General features: G+C 34.8%; 2 protein-coding genes across 2 annotated transcripts in view; one reads left to right on the top strand and one right to left on the bottom strand.

Moving 5' to 3' along the window:
- Positions 1-19,574, top strand: part of MYO6 (myosin VI) — a 117,750-nt gene extending 98,176 nt beyond the window's left edge. The window contains exons 28-32 of the mRNA XM_068406272.1: positions 611-771; positions 8,088-8,191; positions 9,532-9,663; positions 14,506-14,724; positions 16,201-19,574. Coding sequence (XP_068262373.1) covers positions 611-771; positions 8,088-8,191; positions 9,532-9,663; positions 14,506-14,724; positions 16,201-16,400 — 816 coding nt within the window. The 3' untranslated portion in view covers positions 16,401-19,574. The remainder of the gene's footprint in view (positions 1-610; positions 772-8,087; positions 8,192-9,531; positions 9,664-14,505; positions 14,725-16,200) is intronic.
- Positions 19,575-25,558: 5,984 nt separating this feature from the next.
- The window catches only part of IMPG1 (interphotoreceptor matrix proteoglycan 1), a 65,841-nt gene continuing 63,844 nt past the window's right edge, over positions 25,559-27,555 (bottom strand). Inside the window, exons 16-18 of the mRNA XM_068413643.1 lie at positions 26,183-26,365; positions 25,910-26,085; positions 25,559-25,590 (exon numbers count right to left, since the gene is read on the bottom strand). Of these exons, the coding sequence (XP_068269744.1) occupies positions 25,559-25,590; positions 25,910-26,085; positions 26,183-26,365 (391 nt within the window). The remainder of the gene's footprint in view (positions 25,591-25,909; positions 26,086-26,182; positions 26,366-27,555) is intronic.

Below are 27,555 nucleotides of genomic sequence, written 5' to 3'. Positions count from 1 at the left end.
ATAGTTTTGCTCTGCAGAGGCACTGTATCTAGATTGCTTCTGCATTGCAGTAAGTCGGAATTTTGCCACTTGCTTAAATTCGAAGCCAGATCAGGTCCACAGAGGATTCCAGTGTTTGTTGTGATCCCTTTTCAAAATGAACCACAGACCTACATGCAAAGCAATGCCTATTGCAAAGTCCTGTAATGCCAAGTGCAGAATATCAAGGGAATATTGTATTAGTACTATGGAGGAGTAGCCATATTGCTCTGTATCATCTGAGTTCTAATGATTGTAAAAAGTTTTGAAGTTTAATTTTCATAATAGCTATCAAAAAGCTTCTTGTTTTTTTTAAATAAGGAATAATTGAATGGCACTTCTATTTGAAAAGGTAATACAAGTGCTGGACAGTACTGATTTGATAAACTATGCGAAAACCAAGATGCAGTCTGTAGCTGTTTTATTTTTCTTGGGTCAAACTAAATGCTAACGTTGTTACTCTTTCAGTACTGTAAATTTTGTGTGTTTTGAAAGCTATAAATATACTACTTGGCATATTTTTCTAATGATTTGCTTATGTAGCATTTTGGTTTTGACTGGATAAGTTTAAAGGTGTGTTTTTATAAAACAGGCCGAAATTGAGGCTCAGCTAGCTAGAGAACGAGAAGAGGAAACGCAGCACCAGGCAGTGCTTGAACAGGAACGTCGCGATCGTGAACTTGCAATGAGAATTGCCCAGAGTGAGGCAGAACTTATCAGTGATGAGGCTCAGCTTGATTTAGGATTGCGCAGGTATGGGGTTAAGTAGTTAAATTTATCTTTTTTTTTTTTTTGTCTTCTTCCTATCCTGATCCCTTTGAGAACCCTGTGCTCTTGTTGGTTTTATGTATTTATGTATTAATTAAATGGACCTTTTAAGTCAGTGTATTGGAATATTTTTCAAATTAAATTTGTTAGAAATAGATTGCTTTTGCTTAAAGACTTTCTCCGTTTTGCATCTTGCTGCATCAGTGATTTAGTAGGTACTTGTGAATATGACTGCAGTTCTCTTTCTCTTTTTGAGTTCTGGCAAGGATGGCAACCAATTTAAATTATGGGTTTTATGACTCATTTAAAGTAGTGAATGGAATTTCTTCAGTGGTAAGTAGTAATAAAATGTACCCTTTCTGGTACTTGATGGTTCCAGTAGTATAGTGTGAATTTGTGTGGCTTTTTTTTTGACAAGAAGTCCTCTTTGAATGCAGAAGAAATAGTAATTTCTGAGTCCTGACTGGTGAGTTTTTTAATGTGGAATGAATATATTTAATATAGATGGGTTTGAAAATTAAATATTGTCTTAAACGTTTTGTTTTGTTTTGTTTGAACTTTTTGGTGTGTCACAAGAAGTGCTTGACTTTTGGTATACAGATCCACACCGCTTGCAGAGCAAGAGCTCTGCATGTGTAAAGAGTGATACCTTAGAAGCAACTTAGAAGTTTCAGTAAAAATGGTACTTGCTGGTCAAATTGCATAAAGGGTCCTATGAACATGATCACATCATTGGTGACTTCATTAGTGCTAGTCTACTCAGTTTGCTGTTGTTGTTGAAAGAGGGGGTGTAAGAAAATCCCAAGTGTTTCCATCGAATTTCAATGGATGGAAATGTGTTCTCTTCGCTATTCAAGTTTTATCTAGTTGTATACTTTTTTTTTAATAACTGTATGCCTATGTGAGATAGCAAGGTATTTTTTTTTCATGTACAATACTGATTTTTAGACACTTCCACTAAAATTACTGTGGTTTGTCCTGTTTCACAATAGCTGTCATATTGTCTCAGATAAGACTTTAACATGCTCAGTTAGATGTACAAGTGTTTCACAGACAGCATGCTGGAGATTTTAATGCTTTCCCTGTTTGGATTTTGGTGCAATACTTTGAAGGTAAACCCAAAGTCACTCTAGTGTTGCAACCTGGCAAGCTTCTCTTCAATATGGAAGAAGGGAGACATTAGACAAGAAGCGCTCAGAGAATTCAATAACTTTTCTGTCAGTGAAGTTCTGATCTCTACAGTGTTTCCTGCTGCTCATGGGTAATCCTGGTGTTTGTCTTTCTTGTGTAGTCCTGGAATGGATGATGAACTGACCATCCTGATAGTTACGTCTGCCAGTTTCTCTCTGCTGTGTAGCTAGTGGTTGGAGAATAAAGACACTTTTTCTGAATGATTGGAAAGTGCAGAATGGTCTGGACAAGTTAACATAGCAATGTAAATCCTTTCTTGAACAAGATACTATCTACATCTAGGAAAAAGTAGTAGAGATATTTTTCTGCTTATATGAGATTTCTTTTTAGCTCGTTAGCAATTTTTTTTCTTTCTGTTTCTCCAGTCTACCTCACAGAGTTTTAAGCATGTCCAAAAATTGAAGAAATTCTTTTTAATTACACCTTGATTTGATTTTGTTTTGGTTTCTTTAAAAACAAACTAAAACATTCCCCAGACCCCAGTATCTTCTACTGAAATCCAAGGGTAAATGTCCACGTAACTGCAGGAATCGGCTTAAAGGTAGAAACTGTGGGCATTCTCTGAAATGAAAACTATTTATTGGTTTAAACAAAACATATAATTTAATAATTTAAGCATAAATTCTCAGGACTTATTTTAACTGATATCAGTTAAAATTTTACTAGAGTCTAAGGAAGTTATATTCTGCCATCTTCTGGATTTGAGACTTGCATATTACATATGATACACTGAAATCACTGTGACTTTTATGTATGTATATTTCCCTTTTCTGATAAGTTTTGCTGTAGTATGATAAAGCATGTATCACTCCATACTGAATTAGTGCAGTATACTGGTTCTACAGTGTTTTCACACAATTTTGTAAAAAATCGTTTCATACTTACATGTTGCCATGAATAAAAGGGTATTTTCCATTGTGCTGTATTACCTGTGGATTGAAAATAGTAAGAACAAGGTGATTTTTATGTGCCACTTTGAAGGAATTCCTGTATTTTGCTTATTTTTAAGGAACATGTGATATTTACGTGATGTCATATTTGAAAATGAGTAGCATCTACTTTACTTCTTTTCTCCTCAATACCTTGCTGAAATCACTGTTAGTTTTCATAGATATTTAAAGGTTCATAAGTATTAGTAGTTTCTTTGAGAAATACACTCGTTGGCTCCTGTCAAAGAAGAAAAGTTGTTCTTGTAGAAGATCCAGCATTTGTATTTGTGTTTATTCTACGCTGGATATTCTGTGCCTCTCTTCATAAATAAATATCTTCATCCAATTTTATTACTCATCCACAATTTGAAAGCATGTGTAATAAGGGATTACTGCACCTAGGGGTAAATTAACAGAACTGCTTTGCACTTAAGTAAAAAATTAGTTAAATAATATATATGCGTTTTCAACTGTGCAATGCTTTTAATTTATGTGGCTTATTGAAACATGTAGCATATAGCACCAAAATAAGCTAGCCTCAGTGAAAGTGGTGTGGGTATATCTGTTCTTTGCATTGCACTGGAACAATCCAAATAAGTTCTAATTTGTAGCATATTCAATGCTACATGTGTGTGCATATGGCAGTTAGACTCGGTGTCTTTTCACAGCTTGCATGAAGGAGCTGTCTGACCTGTTCCCAGAGGAGCTGCCTGAAGATTGCTGTTATTTCTTGCGATATGCTTAACCAGGCATAAAATAGTTGGTAGCATGTCTCATAATCTTTGATTTTGAAAGATGGGGTGAGGAGGAGAAAGGGTGGAGAAAGTTTTCGCTTGTACATTTTTTCCAGGTTATCTTAATTTAACTTTTTAAAAATAATATAACACTCATGATTGAATGAGAAAGATGAAGAAAAATGGTCTGTATAATCCTGTTTCTCAGCTTAAAAAAAGAATCTTAAGATAGTAAATAAGACGTGAGAGAGCAGGAAGTACTATGACCCACCTTTTCCCACTTGAGATTGTTAGACTACTTCCTAGTTACCTTCCTATCTAACATAAATATCTTCTATTTGCAGAGCCAGTGGAACAAAGCTGCAAATGACTGCGTATGGCATTTTTTTCCATTTGAATGCTCTAACAGAAAAAAAAGTAACACTAATTAATTCAAAGGAAATTGATATTGTCCTCTTATTTACTAATACCCCATAATAATCTATTAGCACTGTAAACTCTAAATCAGTTTGTAATACCTTGTGTCTACTACTTCGCTTATGTGTAATAGACAAGTTAAAAATCTACTATACCTAGTAATATCTGTTTAAAGATGAATATATAATTAGTGTACATTTTTTCACATACCATCCATTTTTCACTGCCTTATGTGATTTATTGCTCTTTGCAGAATCAGGACTGTATATATATATATAAGCATGGAAATTATTTAAAATAAGTAGCCAATTTTTTTTCGTGCACTTGAATTAACTTCAGTTTGGTTGGCAAGAGACTATCACAGTTGTAAAGGCTGTTTTTATATTAGTAAGTTTGTTTGGTTTACGCTTAATTATCAATTTTCTTATAGGGAACAAATGGCCACAGAAATGTCAGAAATATTGTCTAGGTAGGTGAGAAGACAACACTAAATGAATCAATCATTTTATAAAATGAAATCACACATGAAATGGATTGAATTATTATGGAATGAAAAATAATGGAATCTTTTTTTTTAAGTGCTAAGCAGATAAGTACATTATTTCCTTAAAATAATAAATTTCCTTAAAATAAATTAAGATAAAGATAAGTAAAAAATAAAAAATCATTCATAAAATATTTATTGAGATTTTATGTAATTTATTAAATTTTGGTATTATAATTTTTATATAATTTTAAATATTATAAAATATTTATTTATAAAATAAATAAAAATAAATAAAGGTCAATTCATTATCTTTCCTTAAGATAAATTTCCTTTATCAACACCTTTTTTCAGCAATTATTTTTCTGCTGTTTTAATTGTTTGTATAAAAAAAGAATAAGAATAGTTCGCGTGTCCTGGTATTTTGTGTAATTTTGATAATGTTCCTCCAGCTTCCTTCTCTTTTCACCCTTCTTGTAGTGATAATAGAAAACTAGGCTCCACATCTTTCAAAGGAGGATTTCTACAGATTCAACAGAGTTTATGAAGTTATTTAATGTTAATGTAACTGTTAGTGCTTTGAATAAGAAAATGTTCTAGTTATAATTTCCTTCAAATAGAAGCAGTTTTGAAAATTGCCATGTTAAAAGCACATTAAGACCCCTCTTAAGACATGTAAACAAAATCCCCTTCTGAGGTTCTTGAATGCTAATGCAAGATTTTATGCGCAGTGCAGGAGGAAAGGAGAATGGAGGTATAGATCTGAATACAATTCTACTGTAACAGTCTCATACTAGTTTGTGTCAGAATACTAATTCTCTGTTGAAAGAAATTGTTATAAAGTCCTCTATATCAGTGAGTAATTAAAAAGTGTTTTGTGCAACTTGAGAACACAAATAACCATTCATTTTCTGAAGCTTACATAAGAAACAAAGTTGTTCAGAGTTTTTAAAAGTGAATCTGTTAAACAAGCTACTGTGCTGTACTCTGGCAGGGGGATTGGACTAGATGATCTTTCGAGGTCCCTTCCAATCCCTAACATTCTGTGATTCTGTATATACAGTCTGTAGATGATCTGTCTCGCGTAGTTGTAGCATTGATAATTAGAAATGCAGCTGTTAACTAAATATGGTTCTTGAGTGGCATTTTAAGAGTAAGAATGAGCAATGTTGCGTGTGATTAAGTTAGCGTGTGAATTTAGATGGCTAGATTGTATTGCGTATAATGACATAGTTCCAATGACGATGGCTAATTTTTAATGTGCAAAAAAAAATCACAAAACTGTGGAGCAAAATCAGAGGCTCTGTGTTTTGATTGAATTCAAAATGCAGTACTTCTTACTGCATGTTTATTTAACTAAATTTTTTGCACTTTTCATATACTGAAAACTTTTGACTTGAGACTGAGTTTTAAGTCTGAAAATACTGTTAATGATACCTAACTTTGTCAGATTGAGCAGTGAAGACTGATTGTCAAGTGTGATGCTCTTCTTACTGCCAGATTGTTAAGCCTAAAGTCATGTAGAAAGCAAGAGAGTGATCTGCAGAGTGCAGAGTAGTACTGTGATTGAAAAGGCTAAGCCATTCAATTGGATTAGCATTCTTAATGATTACTAGTTTAACCAGAGATCTTACAGCCTAGTTCTGCTGCTCTAACTTATGTAGCAGGCTCTTAGAGTGGTGGGTAGTGTTGCTAAATAAGGAAAATCCTTAGGATTTGTCAAGTTAGGTTCAAGAAGGTTAGACACCAGCCAGCAGAAGTTACATTTAGCAGCAATCTTTTAATGTCCTATAGGTATGCCAATGATAAGAAAACATTAAAATACATATTTTGAAGGGGACTCTCTGTCTAATGATTTGTTTTACACTTATGAGTAGTGCTAAGGGGGAGGAAAAGTTCCTATCCCTCAGCTGTGTACCGATTAAAAGTCAAAGAGGTAATTTTTTGTGTCAGACTTCTCACGTACCATAACTAGAAGCTGTGAGTTGACTCAGATTAGTAGTATAAGTAGGCATAATTAAGATAATGCTGCAATAAACAGTAAGATTCTGCAGTTTTAATTATTAAGAACATTTGGTTAAACAGATTGTTTTATTCTATGAAACTTAAAAATAAATTGCATTTGTTATCTCTGCTTTCAGAACTGCTACATGTACATTGAGAAATTTTTCATAGAAAATGTATTTATAACCTATTAATTAAAAAGGACAAATAAACAACATAAAGCTTCATAGTCTCACATGAGACTTTTATGGAAAAAAAAGCTTTAAAATAATATTCACTGGATTATAAATACTGTAATAATGTCACAGTCCCACAAAGATACTGCTGCACAAACAGACTCACTGAAGAGGCCTGGTTTCTTCTGTTTCTCTCTCTTGTGAATTTTTAATGTGACATGTTTCATCAAGTGTTTTGCTACCCTGTTAAAGATCTAGTTTCTTATGAAGAAATTCTCTCAGATCCTGAAAGATAATTCAGTTTGCCTCATGTTCTCAGTTATAGGCATTAGCAGAGGTTGGTAAAATCATACGCTTGTCCTTAAATTCCTTAGTGTTTAAAACATATTCTGATCATCACTGAATGTTGGAGTGTTTTGAACTTAGTTTATAGCCAAATAATCATGGGAAGTTTGACGTTCTTAAGGGAGAGTTCTTCCACTTCTTATCTATACCATTTTTAAGGGGAAAAAAAAAAAAAGTATTTTTTCCAGGTTTATCTTTATACATATACATGTAATGTTTGTTTGTTACATGGATAACCTTATACATACTGGTAAAAATGATGAAGATTTTAGTAATAAATTCTCACTTGCATTTGCTGTGACTTTATTGCATACTACCTACATGACGAATACCTTTTGCCTTTGAAAAACACTGTTTCTGGATGAGTCTTGGTATCTCTTAATGATTTCTGCCCCCCTTGCCCCCCGAATAAATATTGCTATTCTCAGACAGCTACTATACAGTTAATATAGAATTAATTTGATTTCTTCTCTCAAATTAGCCTTTAGTCAAAGGCATGGAATATTTTCTGTAGTCTTGGAACAAGAATTTTGTCCTAATCCAGTTTTAAACAGCAGAGGAAACACCTTTTCTCCCTTCTCCTTATCTACTTCAGATATATTTTTCCTTATCTGTTTTTCGAATGGAACTAAAAATGTATATGGCCACTCTTTGTTGTCTGTATTCTGCATCTTGACTAGTACCAAGAAAAATGTGTATCAGCATGGAGTGAGGTACACATAAATAGAATATGTGTCTTTTCACACATAAGCAATGACTATTAATGACAATTCCTTTTAATCTCTAGCAACTGATCAGATTATTATGTGATTTTGGATGTAAAAGATGCTTTCACTTTCTCTTAATCCTTTGAATATCTTGAAAATAATATGGTACTTTGCCTTTTAATTCAATCCCTCTGCTGCTGATTTTCATTGTAATAAGCGTGCTGCAGTGTTGATTGTGGGATCTGTTCCTTCTGTTGTAACAATTCCTGTTTCATACTTGAAAAAATACATATATATTTTTTTAATGATTGTAGGGGTCCTTCAGTTCAAGCCACAAAAGCTGCTGCTGGTACTAAGAAGCATGATCTCAGTAAGTGGAAATATGCAGAGCTTCGTGATACAATCAATACATCCTGTGGTAAGCTTTTTCCCCCCCTAATTTTAGAAAGAAGTAAAGTTGTAGTTGTATGACAAGTGTTTCTTTCTTCCTATGGTAAAGATAAAAACTTGCTCATGAATTTATTCAGATTTGAACGAATGTCAAATTAATTTTTAAAAAGTTCTGTTACCCCAAAGAGAACAGCAACTAAGCTATTTCCATATTGAGGAAACAAAATTTCCTTTGTTACCTCGTTTACTAATTATATATTTATGATGTTAAACTCCTTGGGCCATAAAATTCATGTTATGATTTCTTAATTAAATTGTCTCAGTTATATATATTTCCACAAAGGGAATAATAGTTATTATGCTTTAACTAGAATTTGCATGTTCTAAGAAATTTTCTACTGTCACTTCTTGCTGTCACCAAATCACAAAAAAGCAAATATGTCATGTAAAGCACAGTATAAAGTATTTTCTGTCTTAGATGTTCAGATTATTCTTTAATTTTCAAAATGTGTAATTTCATTTGGGAAGCTCACAGTTGTGACATTAATCACTTTTCCCCCAATGTTACGAAGATAGAAACAGATAAGAGTTATTCCTTTATTATTACTGTTTCTTCCTGCTTCTGACTGAAAGCAGTTGGTTAATTTCCTATTTAAGATAACTCAGAAATTTCTCCCTGGATGTAGAAATTGGAAACAAACTGATTCTCTCTATTTGTGTTTAAAACCCGAAGTTAGCTCCAAACTGTGTCTCTGTTGGTTTTACATACACAAGACTGGAGCAATGTTTTCAGCTGAATACATGGTGCAGTAATACATGGTGCTAACGTATGTTCCTCCCCAGTGAAGCCAGTTTGGATACTCTTAGTTGACTAATGAAAAAGCCTTGCAATCATTCAGTCTCTTAATGTCATGAATTTCAGCAAAATTAAAATATATTTGATAAAGTGGGAAAAGAACCTAGAACTGAGCAGTCAAATTGCTGATTTTCTTTTTTTCAGTTGCAGTTCAGTGGTAAAATTTTATGTTTCTGTACTGCTTGGCTTGTGATAACGTCAACAGTCAAATTTAGCAAACTGAAAATTTTATTTGTAGCATTTTACTGCTCCAGAGATCACAGTAGAACAGCTACTTTGGGGACTGCCATTCCTCTAAAGGAGAAAAGGATATGTAGCACTCCAAGGAACTTTCTGGGCCATAAAATACCAGCCCTGTTGCTGCAGAGAATGAGTGTTTATTATATTATATTATAAGGTATTAGTGTGACAACATGATCTACATTTTCTTACCTATCAATATAGAAAAGGATTTAATAAATAATTTTTCCAATTTTTCTCACTCATCCCTTCCTTCCTGATTTTTGAGACAGATATTGAACTGTTGGCGGCTTGCAGAGAAGAGTTTCACAGAAGGCTAAAGGTATATCATGCTTGGAAATCCAAGAATAAGAAACGCAATGCAGAAACAGAACAGCGTGCTCCCAAATCAGTCACAGACTATGGTGAGGAGAGATAATTTTGTGTTTATAATAATTTTGTTGACAATATTCTAAAGAAAACGTTTCTAAAATGAATGTTATATTTGCTAGGTTGAAGGAAATTCTTGAGTTTTTTTAAGGTATTTCTATATTGACTTAAGGTAAATATTTTGAAAAGATTGTAACTGGCAAATACTTTGCAGAAAGCAGACTACTTTCAGGAGACCCAGCTACATGTACTGAATAGCTCCCCTAAAACCTTTTCTCATACTAACTCATCTGTTTAAAGTAGTTCTTGATTTGTTGTGGCAGTTGCTGGCATTTTTGCTAAATGTTCATTGCTGTGCTACTTAAGACTAAGGAAGATCATTTTCTATTTATGAAACTGTGGTTTGCATTTTGTGACTTCTGAGACTTTGTTTTTAAGGTTGTTCATACTAATTCTTACCTCTGTAATTACAAATGTTGCTTTCTGAGAGCCGTTAGTGATAGTTCAGAACAGAGAATTATACCTAAGGATAGAATAGAGATTCTAAAAATAATTCTCAAATAGTCCATCTGTCAGAGAATTGCACATGATTTTTTTTGGTTCTATAAAAAAACAGACTGAAAGGAATCATGCTCTGTATGTAACTCTATTACATTTGGGGTCCAGACAAAACAAAAAGTATTGGTGATAAGGATTTTTTTTTCTCATGCTTTTATTCTTTCATAAGATACAGATACATAGACATAGATGTAGACACTTTCAAAAGGTGCTAATAATTTCCTCATTTACATTACTGTAAGCCTTATATATTTCAGGTTACATTCTCTTTTTTAAAATCCTATGAGTGTTGATATTGCAATTTTTGATTATGAGATGACAAATTTTGCGTAGTCCCTGCTTTCTTATTAGCCTGTCATTTTGCTGATTTCACAGATCGGTGTTTATTGTCAAAGCAATGCACTAATGAGAGTAAGTGACTGCCTTTTAAATTCAACAAGAAGGTGTAGGAATTATGATGTTTAACACTGCCAGACCTGAAAATTAGATGCACAGTTTCTAGAGTGGTATTTGCAGAGTGGATTGTTACTCTGTACCTGCCACCCCACCCCCCAAGTCCAGTGATCATCTGTTACGAAAGGAATCTAAGAAATGAACAGAATCATGGCAAATGGATGTAATAATTTAGTCAGATCTTTCGGGCTGTCTTCTGGTTCCATCATCCTTGTATTCCTGGCCACACAGTTAATGGGAGAGGCAGAGGAAAAGGAACATGGGAAGAAGATGCTCTCCCCAAAGTCCCATTAGTCTGGGATTAGGGCCGTGTCCTGGGGCGTGGGGAGTACAGATCACAGGGCATACAGGTGCCCTACTTACTCTCAGAGTTAATCCTTATACAAAGGTGTCTCCTTCCCCTTGATTCATTTACTGAGTTATGCATTGCTTGAGCATTACCTGAGAATTTGAGCTTTTCAGGGAACTTTGGTACAGATGTATGGCAGGTGAAATCTGGACCCCTGGAAAAGATGTTATCAAAGAATGGGTCTTTGTGGCCATGCCTAGTAATGTGGTTTTAAGTGCTTAAGAAAGCTTATGACTGAAACAGCAGGGAAAGGCATTTTGAAGCACTTCTGCAAAGCGGTGAGTTCCTTTGAATTTGAATTTGCAAATTCTATCTGGAACTAAATGGGTAAAATGAATATTCATACACAGTATTGCTGATGGGAAGTATCATAGAGCAAAAGATCTTTGGATTTGTGCAAATAAAGCTTGGAATATTCATGATCTCATCACATTTAGTAGACATTCTTTTCAATGTTTTTCATTGCATTTTTTTACTTTTCTTGAAATATGGCTTCATATTTCTGAAGAAAAGTTAGAACATTGCAGTTCAGAAGAAAGTCAGCGATACTGACCTTTAGAGACTGTTGTTAATGTCAGAAGTAATTCTTCCTATTGTAAATAATTATACTACATGGGCATTTCACGTCTATGTGTTACAGTGATCTGAGAAGGCAGTGAGGAGGAACTCTGATTTCTTAGATGTTTAAGCTAAAAGTCTTCTGGGTGTCAGTGGATGTGTGCTTCAAATGATGTAGTTTCTTCCTTCTGCCTTTTCACTGATGTCATATAATTTTACAGGTATCCTTTAATTAAATTCATACATTCAGTATAGAAGCTAAACACTGGTTTGTGCATTATTCTTGGAATAGGCAGATTTGGTATTAATAGAGGTCTGGAAATTTTTATGTATCAGAAATGTCAAAAATTGAAAGTACTACGTTAATTAACTCGCAGATTTGTTACAGCAATCTGTGCTTAGCGTGTATACAACTGAGATTTTGTAACAGGCCTCACAAATCATTGAAGTAATAAATTTCAAAATTAAATCCTGATGAAAGTAGAAGCAGTTGGAAATCTATGAAACTTGAGGAAAGGAGACATCTATATATGTCAGTGAGCAGAAAATGAATAGAAGTACTTAGCTCAACATCTGTGTTTATTTTGTAACTAGAATTTCCATTTTTCTGTCATCAGCATTGGTGAAAAATGTTGAGGTAATGAAACTATAACTTATAAAGGTTCAGCATTTTTATGTTTTGTTCAACATGTAATATTTGTTCACAGATTTTGCACCATTTTTGAGCAACTCACGTAAGTGGGGAGATGGTTATTTAAGCTAACTTTGAAGAATAGGAACACTTGAGAGCTCTATACTAACATTAATTAATCCAGTGTTTTGCTACACATGTACATAGAATTTAATTGTTCAAAAAAATTCAATTTTACAATTTGGCAATGTTATTCAACTGATGGTAATTATATGTTACTCTAGTAATTTGTGAATGTACTTTACTGCTTATCTTCATGAGCTCCTACCCATTTGAGCAGTCATGGGAAGGGAGAATGAAATAGCCTTTCTGTGTAGGTTATTTGAAGGTATATTCTCCTCTTTTCTTTCTCTTCCATGCCCCCTGCCCCAGGAAATACTGTGCTTGTTCTAAAATTTTTTACTGTCTACATATGGCTTTTTGTTGTAGCAAAACTCTGGAATCAACTTAATATAACAGCTATTTTCCTAGCACACAAACTAACATTCAGGTGATGGTTTCTTTTGAATAAAGAGCTACAATTCCATAGCACTGAAAAGTAGAGGCTATACTGGCTGCTTAGCATTCCTGCCCTCTAGATTTCCTCTTGGATTTAGGTATGCATAGGGGTAGAAATAAGCCTTAGCAATTACCATTGCAGTGCAAAAAGTGTTTGACAGTACTAAAGCACTGACCTGCTGTGATGGATGTTCAGACAATTTGCAGAAAATTAATTTCCTATAAACTGTAGACTGTGTCTCCCTGTAAAGTACATACTTCAACGGAGTTAATGTATAAAAGTAGCATTCACCTATTAAAATCTGTTTTGTTTTTCTTCTCTTTGTTTATGTAGACATGGAAAAAAAATTGGGGGGTATGATTTATATAATACATATATTTTTTTACGATTCTGCTCTTCACAGTTAGAAAAACTATTTTTGCTTGAATCTAAGTGGAAGAAATTTCAAGGTGCAGTTGCTAGTCTGTTAGTCTTGTTCATAACTAAAAATACATTGCTAGAAGTGATTGTCATTTTTCATTTTATTAAATTTGAGCTCAAAAATTAGCTTTGCTGCTTAATAGACAGTGGACAAAAAAGAAATTCGCTTTTAATTATTCCCTTTATGCTGAAACATAGAACTGTTAATACTGATTTTCTTTTGTAGAGATGACGTAGATTCACATTCAGAATTTCTTAAACAGAGTATTTGTAACAGTGGTATTGTAAACCACTAAAGCAAGATCAGTAATAAACTTTTGCAGGAGGCAGTTATTAAAGGAAAGGATCTTGCTTGTAAGAGCATTTACTATTTAAAACTGATTATGAGAGTGTATACATAACATTAAGAAGGTCGATCAATTGATGAGTTAACATAGAGAGTATTTGCTTTAATTTGAAAGGAAGTTTCTCTCCGATGTCTGAAATTTGTGTGACTCTGGGGGAGTCCAGAAATGCACGTGGGAAATGTTTACCAAAAATACATACATGAAGCTTTAAAAGATTTTGTATAACTCTGTCGCCTCTAGAAGTTTGGTCTGTTGATCTTAATGGTCTGAAATAAACAATTTCTTTAAAAAAGAAAGCAGCCAGAGAGAAGTTCTGATGATGGAGTTTAGTACACAGAAATCTAGGCAGAAAGTTATGTTTGGTGGCAGCTTTGTAATAAGCAGTATTTGTTGTCAGCATTTTTATTAACAAATTAGTAATTTCTAACAGTATTACACACCTTTCTGTGTTGACTGTCAAAAATCTTCAAGTGGTGGTTTATATTTTTGTAACTGAAAATGCTTCTTCGCACTGTGACCTCGTTTTACAAAGAGATGGACTGAACTAGGGCAGTTACTGATTAATGTTTCCGGTTGGTAAGAAATTTTATATGAAAAGTTTTACCTTAAATATTGATTTAAAGCAGAATGTGTTATTTTACTCGCCTTGTTTTGTCTAAACATACCTGTTGCCTTTGAGCAACCTAGTATTACATACAGGTACAATAGTTAACATGAGCCTTTCCTCACCAGCATTGTACCTGTAGTGATTAAAAGAATGCACATTATATGAGATGGGAATACTTTTTAGCTTTGATGAGACTTCAGATGATCTTGTATTCAGAGAGAATCTCTCAGGTTTTGGGGGGTTTGGTTTGGTTTGTTTTTGGGGGTTTGTTTGGTTTGTTTATTTTTGTTCATTTGGGTTTTGTTTACTTTGAGGATTAATCAATCAAGTCGTAATATGGCTTTCTTGTTTTCTTTTTTTTGATTGCTTGTTTTTTGGGGTTTTTTGTATGATAGCTCAACAAAACCTGACAACCCAACTACCAGCGAGACAACAAGAGATTGAAATAAACAGACAACAGCGTTACTTCCGCATTCCCTTCATCCGTCCCGCAGACCAGTACAAAGATCCCCAGAACAAGAAGAAGGGTTGGTGGTATGCGCATTTTGATGGGCCATGGATTGCTCGACAAATGGAACTTCATCCAGACAAGGCACCCATTCTTCTTGTAGCGGGTTGGTATTGAAAGCAAAACTCAAATGTGGAAAAGGTTCAGAGTTGATAACTTACTTTAGAAAAATGGCTGATGATACAAGTTTCCCAGGTTGCATCTTCTTTTTTTCATCAGCAGTTCTTGTCTGGGCAGAATTTGAAGATTTGGGACTGCTGTTGATGGTGGCCAAATGTTATGGAATATCATTTGGAGATGTAACTGGTCACATATTTTACTTGTACGTGTACTTTAATCTGGGAAATCATAGACAGAGTGGGAATCCAAATGTAAATGGTTTTATTATTAAGTGTTCTCAGATTATTCACTGAACTGGAGACAGTGTGAAGATAAAACATCACAATTTTATCTAGGAAAGTTCTACTCATCATGTATTGGTTTTTAGTCAGCTTTGAAAAATTACAGCAGTTTGTATCAAAACAATTTGCACATGTGATATGTTGTCTTTCTGTAGTATGGTGCTAATAGCAAACCGATGCTTTTACCATATTTATGCTGCCTAGTATGGGAGAATAGCTTTTTAATCTCAAACATTTAAAATAAAAACTAAATGTGGCAATGGATAGGTAGAGATTTATCTGGTAATGAAACGTATCCTCCTTTTCTGGAGGATAATGAAAGGAGGAGAAAACACTGCAGATATGCTGATTACAGTTGTGTGGTTTGATTTTTTGTATTTTACTTGGGGACTGAGGAAAAGGCCATGACCAATTTGTTTAGCTTCAGAATGATGCTTTACTAGCGACAAAAGTTCCTTGGTTTTCTGCTAATTATTTTTAATAGAATTCCTTATACCAGCTGTTGTCTGTTCAGCGTCAAAGCCCACAGCTAAAAGTAGAACTGCTGTCATGAGTACCACACCTATTCAAAGTAAGATCCAAACATAGCGAGTGAGCAACACTCATCATGTCTTTGGATTCCCTGTGTCAGTCCCATTTGGTGAACACTGTTTGTTTAGCACAGGAGGCTGACAGATTAGAAATATTGGCTACTTGATCAAAAGTCTGGAGTTCTTAGTCACTTTGCTACATTTAAACAAACTAAATAGTAACAGCAGTTCACTGTAAAACTGTGTAAAACTGAAAGTATATGTAACACAAATGCAGTTGTCATCCCTTGGTGGATTTCAGGAGAATCTATCAAGGTGCTGATCTTTTCAGCTTCTTCCCTTTGTTCCTTTTTGCTTGCTTTTTAAGCACAATTTTGTCAGTTGCAGCATCTGATACTAATTTATTCTGATACTGCTTTTCTGCTCTGTGTAAAGGAAAAAAAAAAAACAACCCCAAAAAACCCCCAAAAAATAAACCCAAAAAAAAAATCTGTGTCTGAGAACTGATTTCCCCATAAGCTCTGAAGTCTATTGACAAACCAGAGCTTGAGAGAGGAAATCTAATTAACAAAGATCTAATCTTTGTTAATGGGACCTTTGAATGATATAAAAGCTTTATAAACATTTTTCTTTTTCCCTTTACCATTTCAGGTAAGGACGATATGGATATGTGTGAGCTTAATCTTGAAGAGACTGGCTTAACTCGAAAGCGAGGTGCTGAAATTTTGCCGAGACAGTTTGAAGAAATTTGGGAGCGCTGTGGAGGTATCCAGTATCTTCAAAATGCAATTGAAAGCAGACAAGCTCGTCCTACATATGCTACAGCTATGCTGCAGAACCTATTGAAATAAATGGTCATTTTGCACAGTAGCGTTCGAGATGAGAACCCTTGCCCGTGATACAAAGGGAAGAGTTCCTTTGTGCAACAGAGGACGTAAACATTCCATAATCATATTAGAGATGTTTAATATAAAGTGAACAGATTTTATTAATCATGTGGTTTGTTAATTTGTACTTTATGATGTTTAATTTGTGTAGTGAAGTTTACTAGGTATGAGGACCTGGAAGAAATCTCAGTCAGTGTAGTTTGTTGCATTTTGTTTATATGTCGCATTTTCTTTAACAGTTTCTGATATAACTCTTTAACACTTTTGAGCAATCTGTCTATACTTGGGTACATATTACAAAGAACTGCATTGCAACCACCTTTTTATAAAATCCCCTCTTTAAAACACTGAATAGTTGGCTTCAGGTGGTGGCCTAGTAAAGAGGATATGCTGTAATAACTGGAATTGTGAGGCCTTAGCTTTGACTTCTGTTCCAGAGAAGTTGGAGTATGCTTTTATATAACCTGAGACATTTTATGTCCTGATTTGAAAACTGGTTAGTGTCTGTATTTACTGACTTTTTCAGAAACTGAGGAAATCCTCCTAAACTAGAGACCCATAAATTCCTATTTAATACATTCTCTGTCTTTGTTTAAGAGAAATTGTTTTCTGTACATTCTGAGAAGAGCATTCATATATGTCGTTAGTGTGTAATATTGGAGGTACTCAAAGAATGTACTGCTCATTAGGGCTTATACCACTTCTCTCTCAGTTTCTTTTTCTTTTTTCTCTTTAAGTACAAATTTCCTTTAGATTTTTATTTTTCTGAACAGATTTCCATTAGGAATTCTTGGACAGTTTGTTTATCCAGGTAGTGTAATTTCAATATATTATGCAAAAGTGTCCAAGACTTCTATCTGGAGGCATATAAGATTACAGGTAGCATAAAGATAGCAAAAAGCATCAGCTTTTTGGTGGCAGTATAACTTAACTGAATATTGAGGCCTGAGCCTCAGACATCCTGTTTATTTTAATTGTAATGAGATACACAAGATCTGTACCTTTTCTTAGATTCTATAAAAATTTGGTCCAGTAACATAAAGCGTCATCTTAATGCTATATGCTGATGAAATAGCTACAATTTTTAGTATACTGGAATATCATAGTGATTCATTCACTGAGCTTTATCTTAATCTCCTCTGTCAAGTTTCATAGCTTGTAACAGGTCCCTTATCAAGCAGCTTGTTTTGGGAATTTTTGTGGGTGGGAATTATTAATTTCATACAGTTTTAAGATGTATTTTGTTCACTTATGTGAACATTGTTTCACTATGCTGGCAATTATTTCAACAAATTAAACTTGATTATTATCTCTCCAACAGGAATTTGAAATATAAGTAGCTTGATGTCCAGTTACTTTTTCAAGCTGATTTAAAAATTAAAACTTGCTCTATGAATTGATAAAGTCTGCTTACTCTATGAAATAGTTTCCTCACTGTTTACTCAGTTTGAAACCTCTTGGAAACTTTAGTTTTTAAATGCATAACTATACTTAGTTAATAACTTTCAAGAGGTACAGTTGTGTAGCACAGAGAGAGCTCACAATGCATACGTCCTTGCTGACCTTAGATTGTGCTTGCATGCTGCAGTCTGCTTGTTGTTATAAATGCACTCCTTACTGTAATACATGTGGAGACATTTGAGTAATACATTAACTCTGTATGGATCTGCTGCATCAGGGAATCTCAGTGTCCACTGTGTACCCACTCTACTTTTTGGTCACATGATTGCAAATGAGAAAATGTTTTCATTTTACCCAAACAAATTCTTCACTGAAGCAGTAATTTTTGGCTGGAAGATGAAAGTGCATCAAGCTGCTGGCTAGCAAGTTATGTACAAACCTGTGCAGTGTTGCATGAGTTTAAAGGTGCTGCTTATGAAATTTAGATTACTGGTTTAATGTCTTACTGAATTGGAACCAAAGTTTCAGAACTTCCAGTCTCCAGAAACCTAGGACTGCAAGAAGCTATGATTGTTCATGTGATACAAGGAAGAAAAATCACTGAACTGATGGGGCTGAGATGCCCTGCCTTATATTTATTACTATCTAGATTTAACTTCTTCACTTACTACATTCAGTCTCAGTTCACATATATATATCTCTCTCTAACATGGATCTTATGACACTGAACATGGTAAGTGTGCCTGTGTGTATGTATATACACATATATATGCTTAAATATTTTAGTATATGTATGTGTAAACATACTTGCGGGGATTTTTCCAGTTTGTTCCTTTGATGATGCCAGGATTTCCTTGACTGGCATTAGAAAGAACATTTATTTTTCAGAATGGGGTGTGTGGGAATTCTTGTTAACTAAATGACTAACAAATGTGAGCTATCAGGAAAATAAAATTGACTTTGAAGTAGTGGAAGAGGAACTGGTGGCTGGATGTTCTCAAATGAGGTGTTCCCACTTCTCTGCATTGCTCCAGCAGTATGCCTGAGGCAAGCAGAAGATGCATTCCAAAAATCAGGGTATGCTAGTTTGCACAGTAGCATGGTTCCCCCCGTGCCCTGCACTGAAAGCAGCATCTGTTGTTAGTTTCACTGATCTTTCTGTGCAACAAAATTAATTTTCAGTTCATTTCAGATTTTTTTTTTTTACGTCAGGCAATATTCAACTGCTTACTGAATGTTTCCGTTGTCCCATCTACTGTGTCAGATAATTATACTGTTGTTTGATTTGGAGAGGAAATAAAAAAAGAGGGGAGGGAGGTTGGTCTGTAGGATTGTAGTATTACCTAGTGCCCTTCTGATCTACGGTTATAGAGAAAAATGTGATTTAGTTTTTAAAGCAAAATGATGAGGTAAACATGTTGGCTTGGTTGTGTGTGTTTGATTCTTAAAAAAAAAAAAATCTTCCTGTCTCTCAATGAAATTGTCCGTTATAGTTGAGATCTTCTCATGACACACTCCAGAAAACAAAGGAGAGGAAGAGAATCACCATGCCAGGCTACATTCCTGACTAGGTGACCCAGGGATATGAATTGTCTAGAAAATGCTACTTCGAGGATCACAAGGTCATTAAATACTTGTCTTTCATCCACCGATAAGATTGTTTTTCTTTACCTAGTTTAATCCGTTGGGTTTTTCTCCAAAATCATTATTTAAAGTATTTAAATGACCTCCTAATACTGTACTGAAAATTAAAAAAAAAAATAAATACATTCCATGTTGAAATCTCAGTCGTATCTTTCTTTCCATTTTGTCTTTAAAGATTTAAAGTGTAATAAATAAGGGTAAATTAAGTTATGAGAAGGATAAAAGGATTTCTGTGCTTTTCTATCAGATGTTTATGGCGGTTAAAGCTACTCTAGTAAAGATTTTGTCTTTACTTTCTAAGGTAAGTGTTCCTCTAAAGTAACATTCTGATATTAGGAAATTCTGATTTTGTTATCTTTAAGTCTCATCCCTCATTTCTCAGTGTTTGTTGAAACAAATATCTTTTTACTTTTGTTACTATTTTTTAACATTCATTGCTATCACTTCCAACATATTTATCATTTGCTGTGCTGTGTACTGTTTGCATCTTTTTCGTCGGTGACTAGTGAAACCACTTACGATGCTTCGAGTTTGTATGCTGCAGGCAAAGCTTTATGTTTGAGGTGGGGGTGTGGTGTTGCTTTTTTTTTTTTAAAAAAAAAAAAAATTGTTATCAAACTTTCCTATTTTAAGGGCCAAATCAGAGTGGTATTTTTTTTTTAATTTAAGAAGATTGAAGTAATTCAGACTTTGATATCTAGGAGGTATAATTTTATTTCACTTAGCTTATGGCTTTCATTTCCAGCTATAGCTTTACATCAATTTTAAAATAATGTGATGTGTCTTAGTGTGAGTTTAAATACCAATCCAATTCTCGTGAAATTTTCAAGTAAATAGTTTTATTATATTTTATTGAAATACAAAAGGCTTACATCCAGCAAATATATTTGGTAATTAATATTTGAGAGTGATAAATACAGTCATGAATAATCATTATTAAAATAGACATTTTAAAATTACTTCTTTTTTAATCTGACTAGTGATAACTAGTATGAATTGAAATAAACTAAACACATACAAAAATACATTTGTAATGGAAAAAAATTGAATGCTTTCAGCATTCTTAATGCATACTTAACTTCCATGAGCAGTAGTGAAAAGCTAACATTTGTCGGCAGGGATGGTTTCCAGTGCCCTGCAAGAAGTATTTTTAAAGTAGAGTTTTATTCTGAGTGTTACTGTGTAAAACCACATCTTAGGTTTCTTTTTTATTTTTTTTTTCTAGTTAAATAAAGTAAGTAAAAATACCATTTCAGCTGTAGAAACTCAACCTTGTATTCTTGGTGCATGGCCTTCATTTGTACACAATCACCAGTTTTCGTGGTTTTGCAGGCAAACCTGTTTGTGCAGTTAATTGTTTAGAATCCGTAAACAGTTCTTCTGAGTGTACATAACAAGGTAAACTAAAGTTCAGTCTTTGCTGTGGTAACCGTGTGGTGTGAAGTACAAAGAATTGCCACTAAAATCGGCTGCTGTCCTGAATACATGAAAGTTTCACACCTGAATGAGAAGCTGTCATCCAGTATAGTCATGAACTTTGTAGAAGCTCAGTTTGAGCTGTAAGTACAACTTCTGGTATGCACAAAGCAGCAGAGTGCCCGAATACTATACAACACTGATGCAGCATAGCAATTTCTATATACTCAAGAAAAAGATGTTCAAGGTAAAGTAATGCTCATACGTGAATCAGGATTGTGGATCCATAGAGCATAAATTACTAAGCCTATAAAATACTTAATGGCCTCCCATCATCCGCTTACATTTCTTCCACAAAAACTAATAGTAACCTCTCGAAATTATTTGTGTGTATACCGAGTTTAAAGTATGTGGGCTTATGTGCAGCTCTGTAATCTACTTGCTACTGGGAGGGTGCTTATGAATATAAATCTCACATTCCGAAAAGGTGAAACTGCAAGTATTGTGCCTCAGCAAAAAGTTCGAAGTCTTAGGACAGGACAGTTTAACTGTCACCAGAAATTAAGCAGTGAAGTGTGTATGTACATATGTATACATAATGTGTTTATTAACAGAAAAATAAGAATCTGATGTTCATAGAAACCATTAAAAGAATTAATCGCAACTTCTGTGTGATTTGCAATGTGAGGGTAGTAAGGAGAGAATGAAAAGATTCCCAAACGCTTTTATTGTGGCCTTTGGTCAATGACAGCTCTGATTTCTGTGTTTGCTGCTTACATTAGTGTGTGTAAGGAAGATTAATAAAAGGGTATAGAAATGCAGTAAAGTGTCATCGACATTTTTACCAGAATGGTTGTGACATACAATATTGCAAAAAGTCACTGCTCAGCAAAATCTGTTTCTAGCCCTCAGCTCTTAAAAAGACAATTAAAATATGTAAGCACTGGGTGCTTAATGCATGCATCTTAACACTGGTGACTTCTTACTAGGCAAATTTTAGACATGGTCAAATGGTTGATCAACTTGGTCACGTTGTTTTTCTTTGATAAAACAATTTGTTTAATGTGCACTGATTTTAGAGCTAAAATGTTATATCTCTAGGAATCCTTGATTTCTTTTCATATGCATAATCAACCTGAAGTGCAGTCTTGAATAACTCAGACCTTCTTTTTTGAATACCTGTAAGAGAAACTCTCATAAGATATTGGAAAAGAACTTAGAATTTGAAAATCTATTAATGATCTACTGCTAGTAGGCAAGATCTCATTAAAATCTGTTTACATAATCTCCAGTTCTTTGTAAGGAGAACTGAGTTAATCCTGAAGTTATTTTACACACTAAGTCATTGACCTCAGAGTAAAATTATTATTTTTCCTCCCTGGTATAACAATGCTGTGCTTCTGTATGAAATCACAAACAAGTACCGTCGATATCATAATCTGAAGAACATATTTGTGACTGTAAAATAATTAGAATGCAGTGTGCTACAAAGGAAGCTGTATCTAAAGTATCTACAAGATTCACAGTTACAGCAGACCTGGGATAAAATAGTCTTTGGGACGTTCAGCTTCTCTGCATTGTTTTAAGTGTAAGAGTGGCGACTGTGTCGTGCAGGCTTGTAAATTTGTAAAATCTGATGCCTGATATTCTCGAACTAAGGGCACAGCGCTTCCATCTCTGTGTGATATTTTAGTTCGTCTTTCCCCTGTGATTCTGGTAATAAAACACTAAATCTCTGATATTGGTGAGGGAGCTCCAACAGGCTAACTGGTATTATTGTATTGTTCTAATCCAAAATACTGTTTGCTTGATGATCCAAGTGACTGATGTGAGGATAAAACAAATGGCAATCCTTGTTTTTTTTCTCCTCAAATTTAATTTCAGTCATCGTTCTTGGTGGCTGAGAGTCAGTTTTTCAGAGGATCATGCTATGTGTCACTTTCTGGTTCTGATGAGCAAAGAATGGGGTACATTATATATTTCTTAGGGAGAATCTGTAATGACTTTTAGGCTTCATCTGAATTACATCAAATGAAGTGATCTTTGTCCATGCCAATTAGATTCAGCATTATGAAACAAATTATTCTACCATCCTCTTATCCAGTGCTTTATTTCCAGTGCTTCTGGCCTATTTGGCATCAAATATTTCTGGATCCTGTAAGGTTTTATTTAAGTTTGTTAAAACTGATTTTCTGTGGTATCTGTTGCAGCACAGTTCTTTTGCAAGCTTAGAAAAGTTTGTGAAGACTCTTTAGATGAGATGCTTTTTCTTTTCAGGGGTTAGATCCATTACTGAATTTTGCCAGATGACCTCTTGAAAAAAAGCCTACTCCCCCAGGCCATGTACGAGCACAAATAAATGACAAGTTTATAGAACAGCATCCATTAGATCAACTGAAAAATAATAGACTTTCCAGACAGCTTGACATAAGACCCTTGCAGCTGAAAAGCGATGTGCTTTATTTTTCAGCACCTTTTTCACTGAACAGAGAACGTCCAGCACAGTCACTAACAGGGACAGCAGATATTATGAGAGAAAAGTTGCATTTGGAACGAGGTGGTGTCTTCAGCTTTCATCTCAAAGGAGCAGAAATCACGTGTAGGTGTAGAAGGCAGCAGAGGCTCAGATCAGCAGGATCATTTTAAGAGAACTTGGGCGTATTTGACTCTCAACCATAGTGGGCCAACTGGATGTGGACTTCTTGGCCTTATCTCTGAGTCTGAATGACCCACTCCACTTGAATGTGTAAATTCTAGCTCATTGTCGCGTTCTGCTTTGGCCCAAAGAAAGATCATTCTCACAGTTACTTTATTCCTCATATTATACTCTTTGTGAAGCAAGACACACCCAAGTTCCCAGAGACCTAACCATCCGGAGAGGTAGCTGTGGTTTTCAGCTGCTTGCAAGAACTTGTGCTTTCTACTGAGCTTGGAGAGAAGAAAGAGCAAGTTGATCACCTGAACGTGAAACATGTTTGTAAATTCCTGGATGACTGACTGGGTAAAAACCCAACCAAACAAAACGCCCTCTGATAACTAAGTTTTGTAGTCATTTTCCATGTGGTGGCCCTATAACTAAGCTGGAGATGTTTTTCATGCTAAGGAAGGAATTGAAGGTTATTTTAGCTTCTAGTGGAATTTTATGCTTATTTTCATATACACCTTTATAAATACACAGCTGTACTTACTGTAGATAATATGTCCTAAAAAGCTGCCACTGCTGTCATTACACATTGCAAAACAGAATTTAAAGACTGGAATTTTCAATTTGGCCTAGGAGTTCTAGATATCCACTTCCACGTGAAAATACAATTCGGATGCTGTATTCTGTTTTAAAAATCCTAAATCCAAAGGAGTTTTCCAGATTGTGATGGGGAAATAGTGCTCTTAGTTGCGGCTAAATAAAGCCGTGTTCTACATATGTTTTTCTTCCTCCATCATATTTTATCAAGTCATTAAATATGTGTTCAACATAAGGGCTCTGATGTAAACACTCATTTTGAACTCAAGTGATGGTGAAAAATGGCCAAAACCACCTAATTTTTTTTAAACCCATTTCTATTTTGTGGTTGCCTCACTTCTCACTAAGTAATTTCCTTAACTAGATCTTGAGAAGAGCTTTGTCAATATACTTTTGACAATTCAAATAGAGTCTAGAATGACACAGGCCTGGTTTTCTCCCACAGATGTGCCTTTTTATTCCTTTCATGAAACATTTAATGCTTTTGTAAGTAGTAATTTTAAGTAGTTCAGCTGGTATGAAAGTTTATTTGTCTACAATTACCCACAGACACATTTCTTTTAAGATGGGTGTAAAATACTAATTGTGAGTGTCTGTGTACTTGTTTTTCTCAGCAGCGAAGCCAATTCATTCTCAAGCTTTTCCAAACTGCTGCTCCCTGCTGACTTGTTGATCTCTATCGCTGCGTTCCTGTCCCCCCTCCTGTCAGCTCAGTCTGTAACTGTCACCTTGAGTACTTGAAGAAACCAGACCTGGGCAGAAATGTTCTGTTTGATGAAGATCAGTGAAAATAAGTCTTTCTCTATGGTATCATTACTTGTTCCGTTATTTACGTAACAATGTACTGTTATGTACATGCCAGTATTCATGTAGCCAAGTATCCTGTCTCCTGTAGCATACACCTAGTGCCAGGGCAATCCTGTACTTATATTTCCCTCAATAATAATGGGTACTAACAGCTATAGTAAAACCTTCTTGTTCCTAATTGAGCTGTGATTCAGAAAAAATGAAAATGGCAAAGTAAAAGCTTTTTGTCTACCTTTCAAGAGGGCATACTCTGGTACATCAGAATTAAAACGCAGTCTCACAATTTTAGAGAATTTTTTAACTCATCTTTTCTCCCTTATATCTTTTTTTTTCCTCCAAAGGTTCAAGAGGTTTCAAGTTGCAAAACTTGAAATAATGTTTGAGAGATGAGCAGTATTCTGCTCAAGTTAGAATTCCTACTTGCTCAAATTCTATATAGCTTAAATAGACACAAGGTATTTTAAATTATCTGTGCTGCTTTTTCATTTTAGATACTCGTTCCTTCATGTCTTTCGGTGACTGCCACATTAGCAAATGAGTATACAGAAAATAGTCACAAACCTTGGTTTTGTCTGGCTGATGCTGGAAATGAAGAATTTCGGAGACTAACTTGTCAGTCTTGGCTTTGTGAACTGGTCTGGTGACCTACAACAGTTTAAAAAAAAGAAGAAACCAAAACGCTAGATTAGTTATTTCACTAAATCACAAAAGGCACTCAGGATGGACCACCAAAGCCATGCGAGAGAGCTGTAAGAAAAGCAGTCCTACAATCCTGTTATGAAACCTACGCAGCAGTAGATGTGGAAAGCGAATAAATGGATTAGTCTTTTTAGTTCTGAAATTGTCAAACAAAAGATTAGAATCAAATATGATTTAGTTGTAGAGTTAATAAATGAAGGTGGACCTGTTATTTGAGGTGGGGCTGTTTGCTGAGGGGTAAAAAAAGTATTTCCGTGCATTTTACCTCCATGCTGATTTGTGTTTTCAAGTCCATGTAATGTTTCATGATCAATGATCTCTGAGGAACTGACACTTACACTACAAGCCGTATGACAAAAGCTAGTTATGGGGTCATCATGTTCAAAAGCAGGATTAATCCTTACAGCAGTTTCTGAATTGCAGCTGTTGAGAGTAGAACTTCTACAATGCAGAACATTTTTGTTTAGGTAAGATTTTACATTGCAAAAGAAAAAAGGAATATTTTGAAATGTGAAGAAAAAGATCGTGAGAAGCTTACTGCAAATTAGAGTTTCTTTTTCTTTTTCTTTTTCTTCTTAATTTAATAATTAAAATGGTGAAAAGAAAAACAAGGCTTAGTAAGCCAAGAATTAGAAGTTTAAAAATGAAGGGTTGTATGGGTTCTGGAGCAAATTTTGCACAGCGCTGTCCTTGGTGAAGCTTGTGTTTACGTACAGGGCATCTAAAATAGGGAGAGGAAGAGAAAAATATACGGGGTTTGAAGGCAGAAAATACAGAGTACCTCAAATGAAAACACAGGAAAATCTGCAATTAAATGTAAACACAGTATTCCCAATACAATTAATTGTTATGTGTCTGTATGAAATAATGTGATTGACAATAGAGGAAAGAAAATACTCTCAGATTCATAAGAGTGAGCGTGTCCTGGTTTTGTGGGGATAAATTTAGAGAATCAATTTTCTGTTACATTTTGTTTCAGCTTGTGGCCAGCCATGGTGATCAAGGCCATTTGCAGTTAAATCCAGGGCAGCTGACCCAGGCTGGCCCATAGGTGTATTCCATAACATTAATGTCAGGTTCACTATAAATGGGAAAGCTTTGGGGGTGGGAGGAGTGAGGGGGCTTTTTTCATCTGCTTTCTTCTCCTTTATCTCCTTCTCCTCTCTTCTCAATGGTTACTGTCCCTGGAGGGACTTGCCACCGCTCTGTGGGCTAAGTATAATTTTTTGTCTTTTGTATAGCATTGATGTTGGTTTCCTTGTTAAATCGGTTTAAATTTCAACCCACGAGTCTCCCTCCTTTTCCCAATTCGCTTTGTTGGTCAGGGAAGGGAGATTGGGTGATAGAACAACTGCTTATTGTTTCACCCTGGACATGGGCTAAATGGAGACAGTGTTAAAGACACTGATATATTCTTTATCAACCTACAAATTTTAAGGAGGTTGTGTGTTTGGAACATCTCTGAGAAATTTCAAGCCCCACAAGTGAAGTTGAAATAACATTTGTGGTTTAGAACTTTAGAAGTTCAGGTGTGTTTTGAAGTAATGTCTAAGCACACCTTTGAAGCCTATATGCTGGTTATTGGTGATTGAAATCTGAGTAGCAAGGTCTGAAATAAGTGTTCTATTACAAATAGCTCCCTTTAAAGCAAGGGGGAAGATTGCTGTGTTTTATATGGGAATGCAGGGGTTCCAGTTAGTGGAAAAACTAATGTGGTTCTGAGGAAATTCACAAGCAAAACAAGTGCTTAACTAAAGCAAAGAATAGGCTGGAATTTTCTCTCTGCAGACTGTGCAAGTTTGCACAAGGTGTCAGTCTGAGACTGGTGGTAGGTTTGTTTGTAACTTGCTATAATTCACAAAAAGAGTCATTATTTTTAATACTTTTATAATTCCAAATGGTTGTTTAGTT

Source organism: Nyctibius grandis, chromosome 1, assembly GCF_013368605.1.
Source record: "Nyctibius grandis isolate bNycGra1 chromosome 1, bNycGra1.pri, whole genome shotgun sequence".
NCBI classification, from domain to species: Eukaryota; Metazoa; Chordata; class Aves; order Nyctibiiformes; family Nyctibiidae; genus Nyctibius; species Nyctibius grandis.
This window is presented reverse-complemented; position numbering and strand designations above follow the sequence as displayed.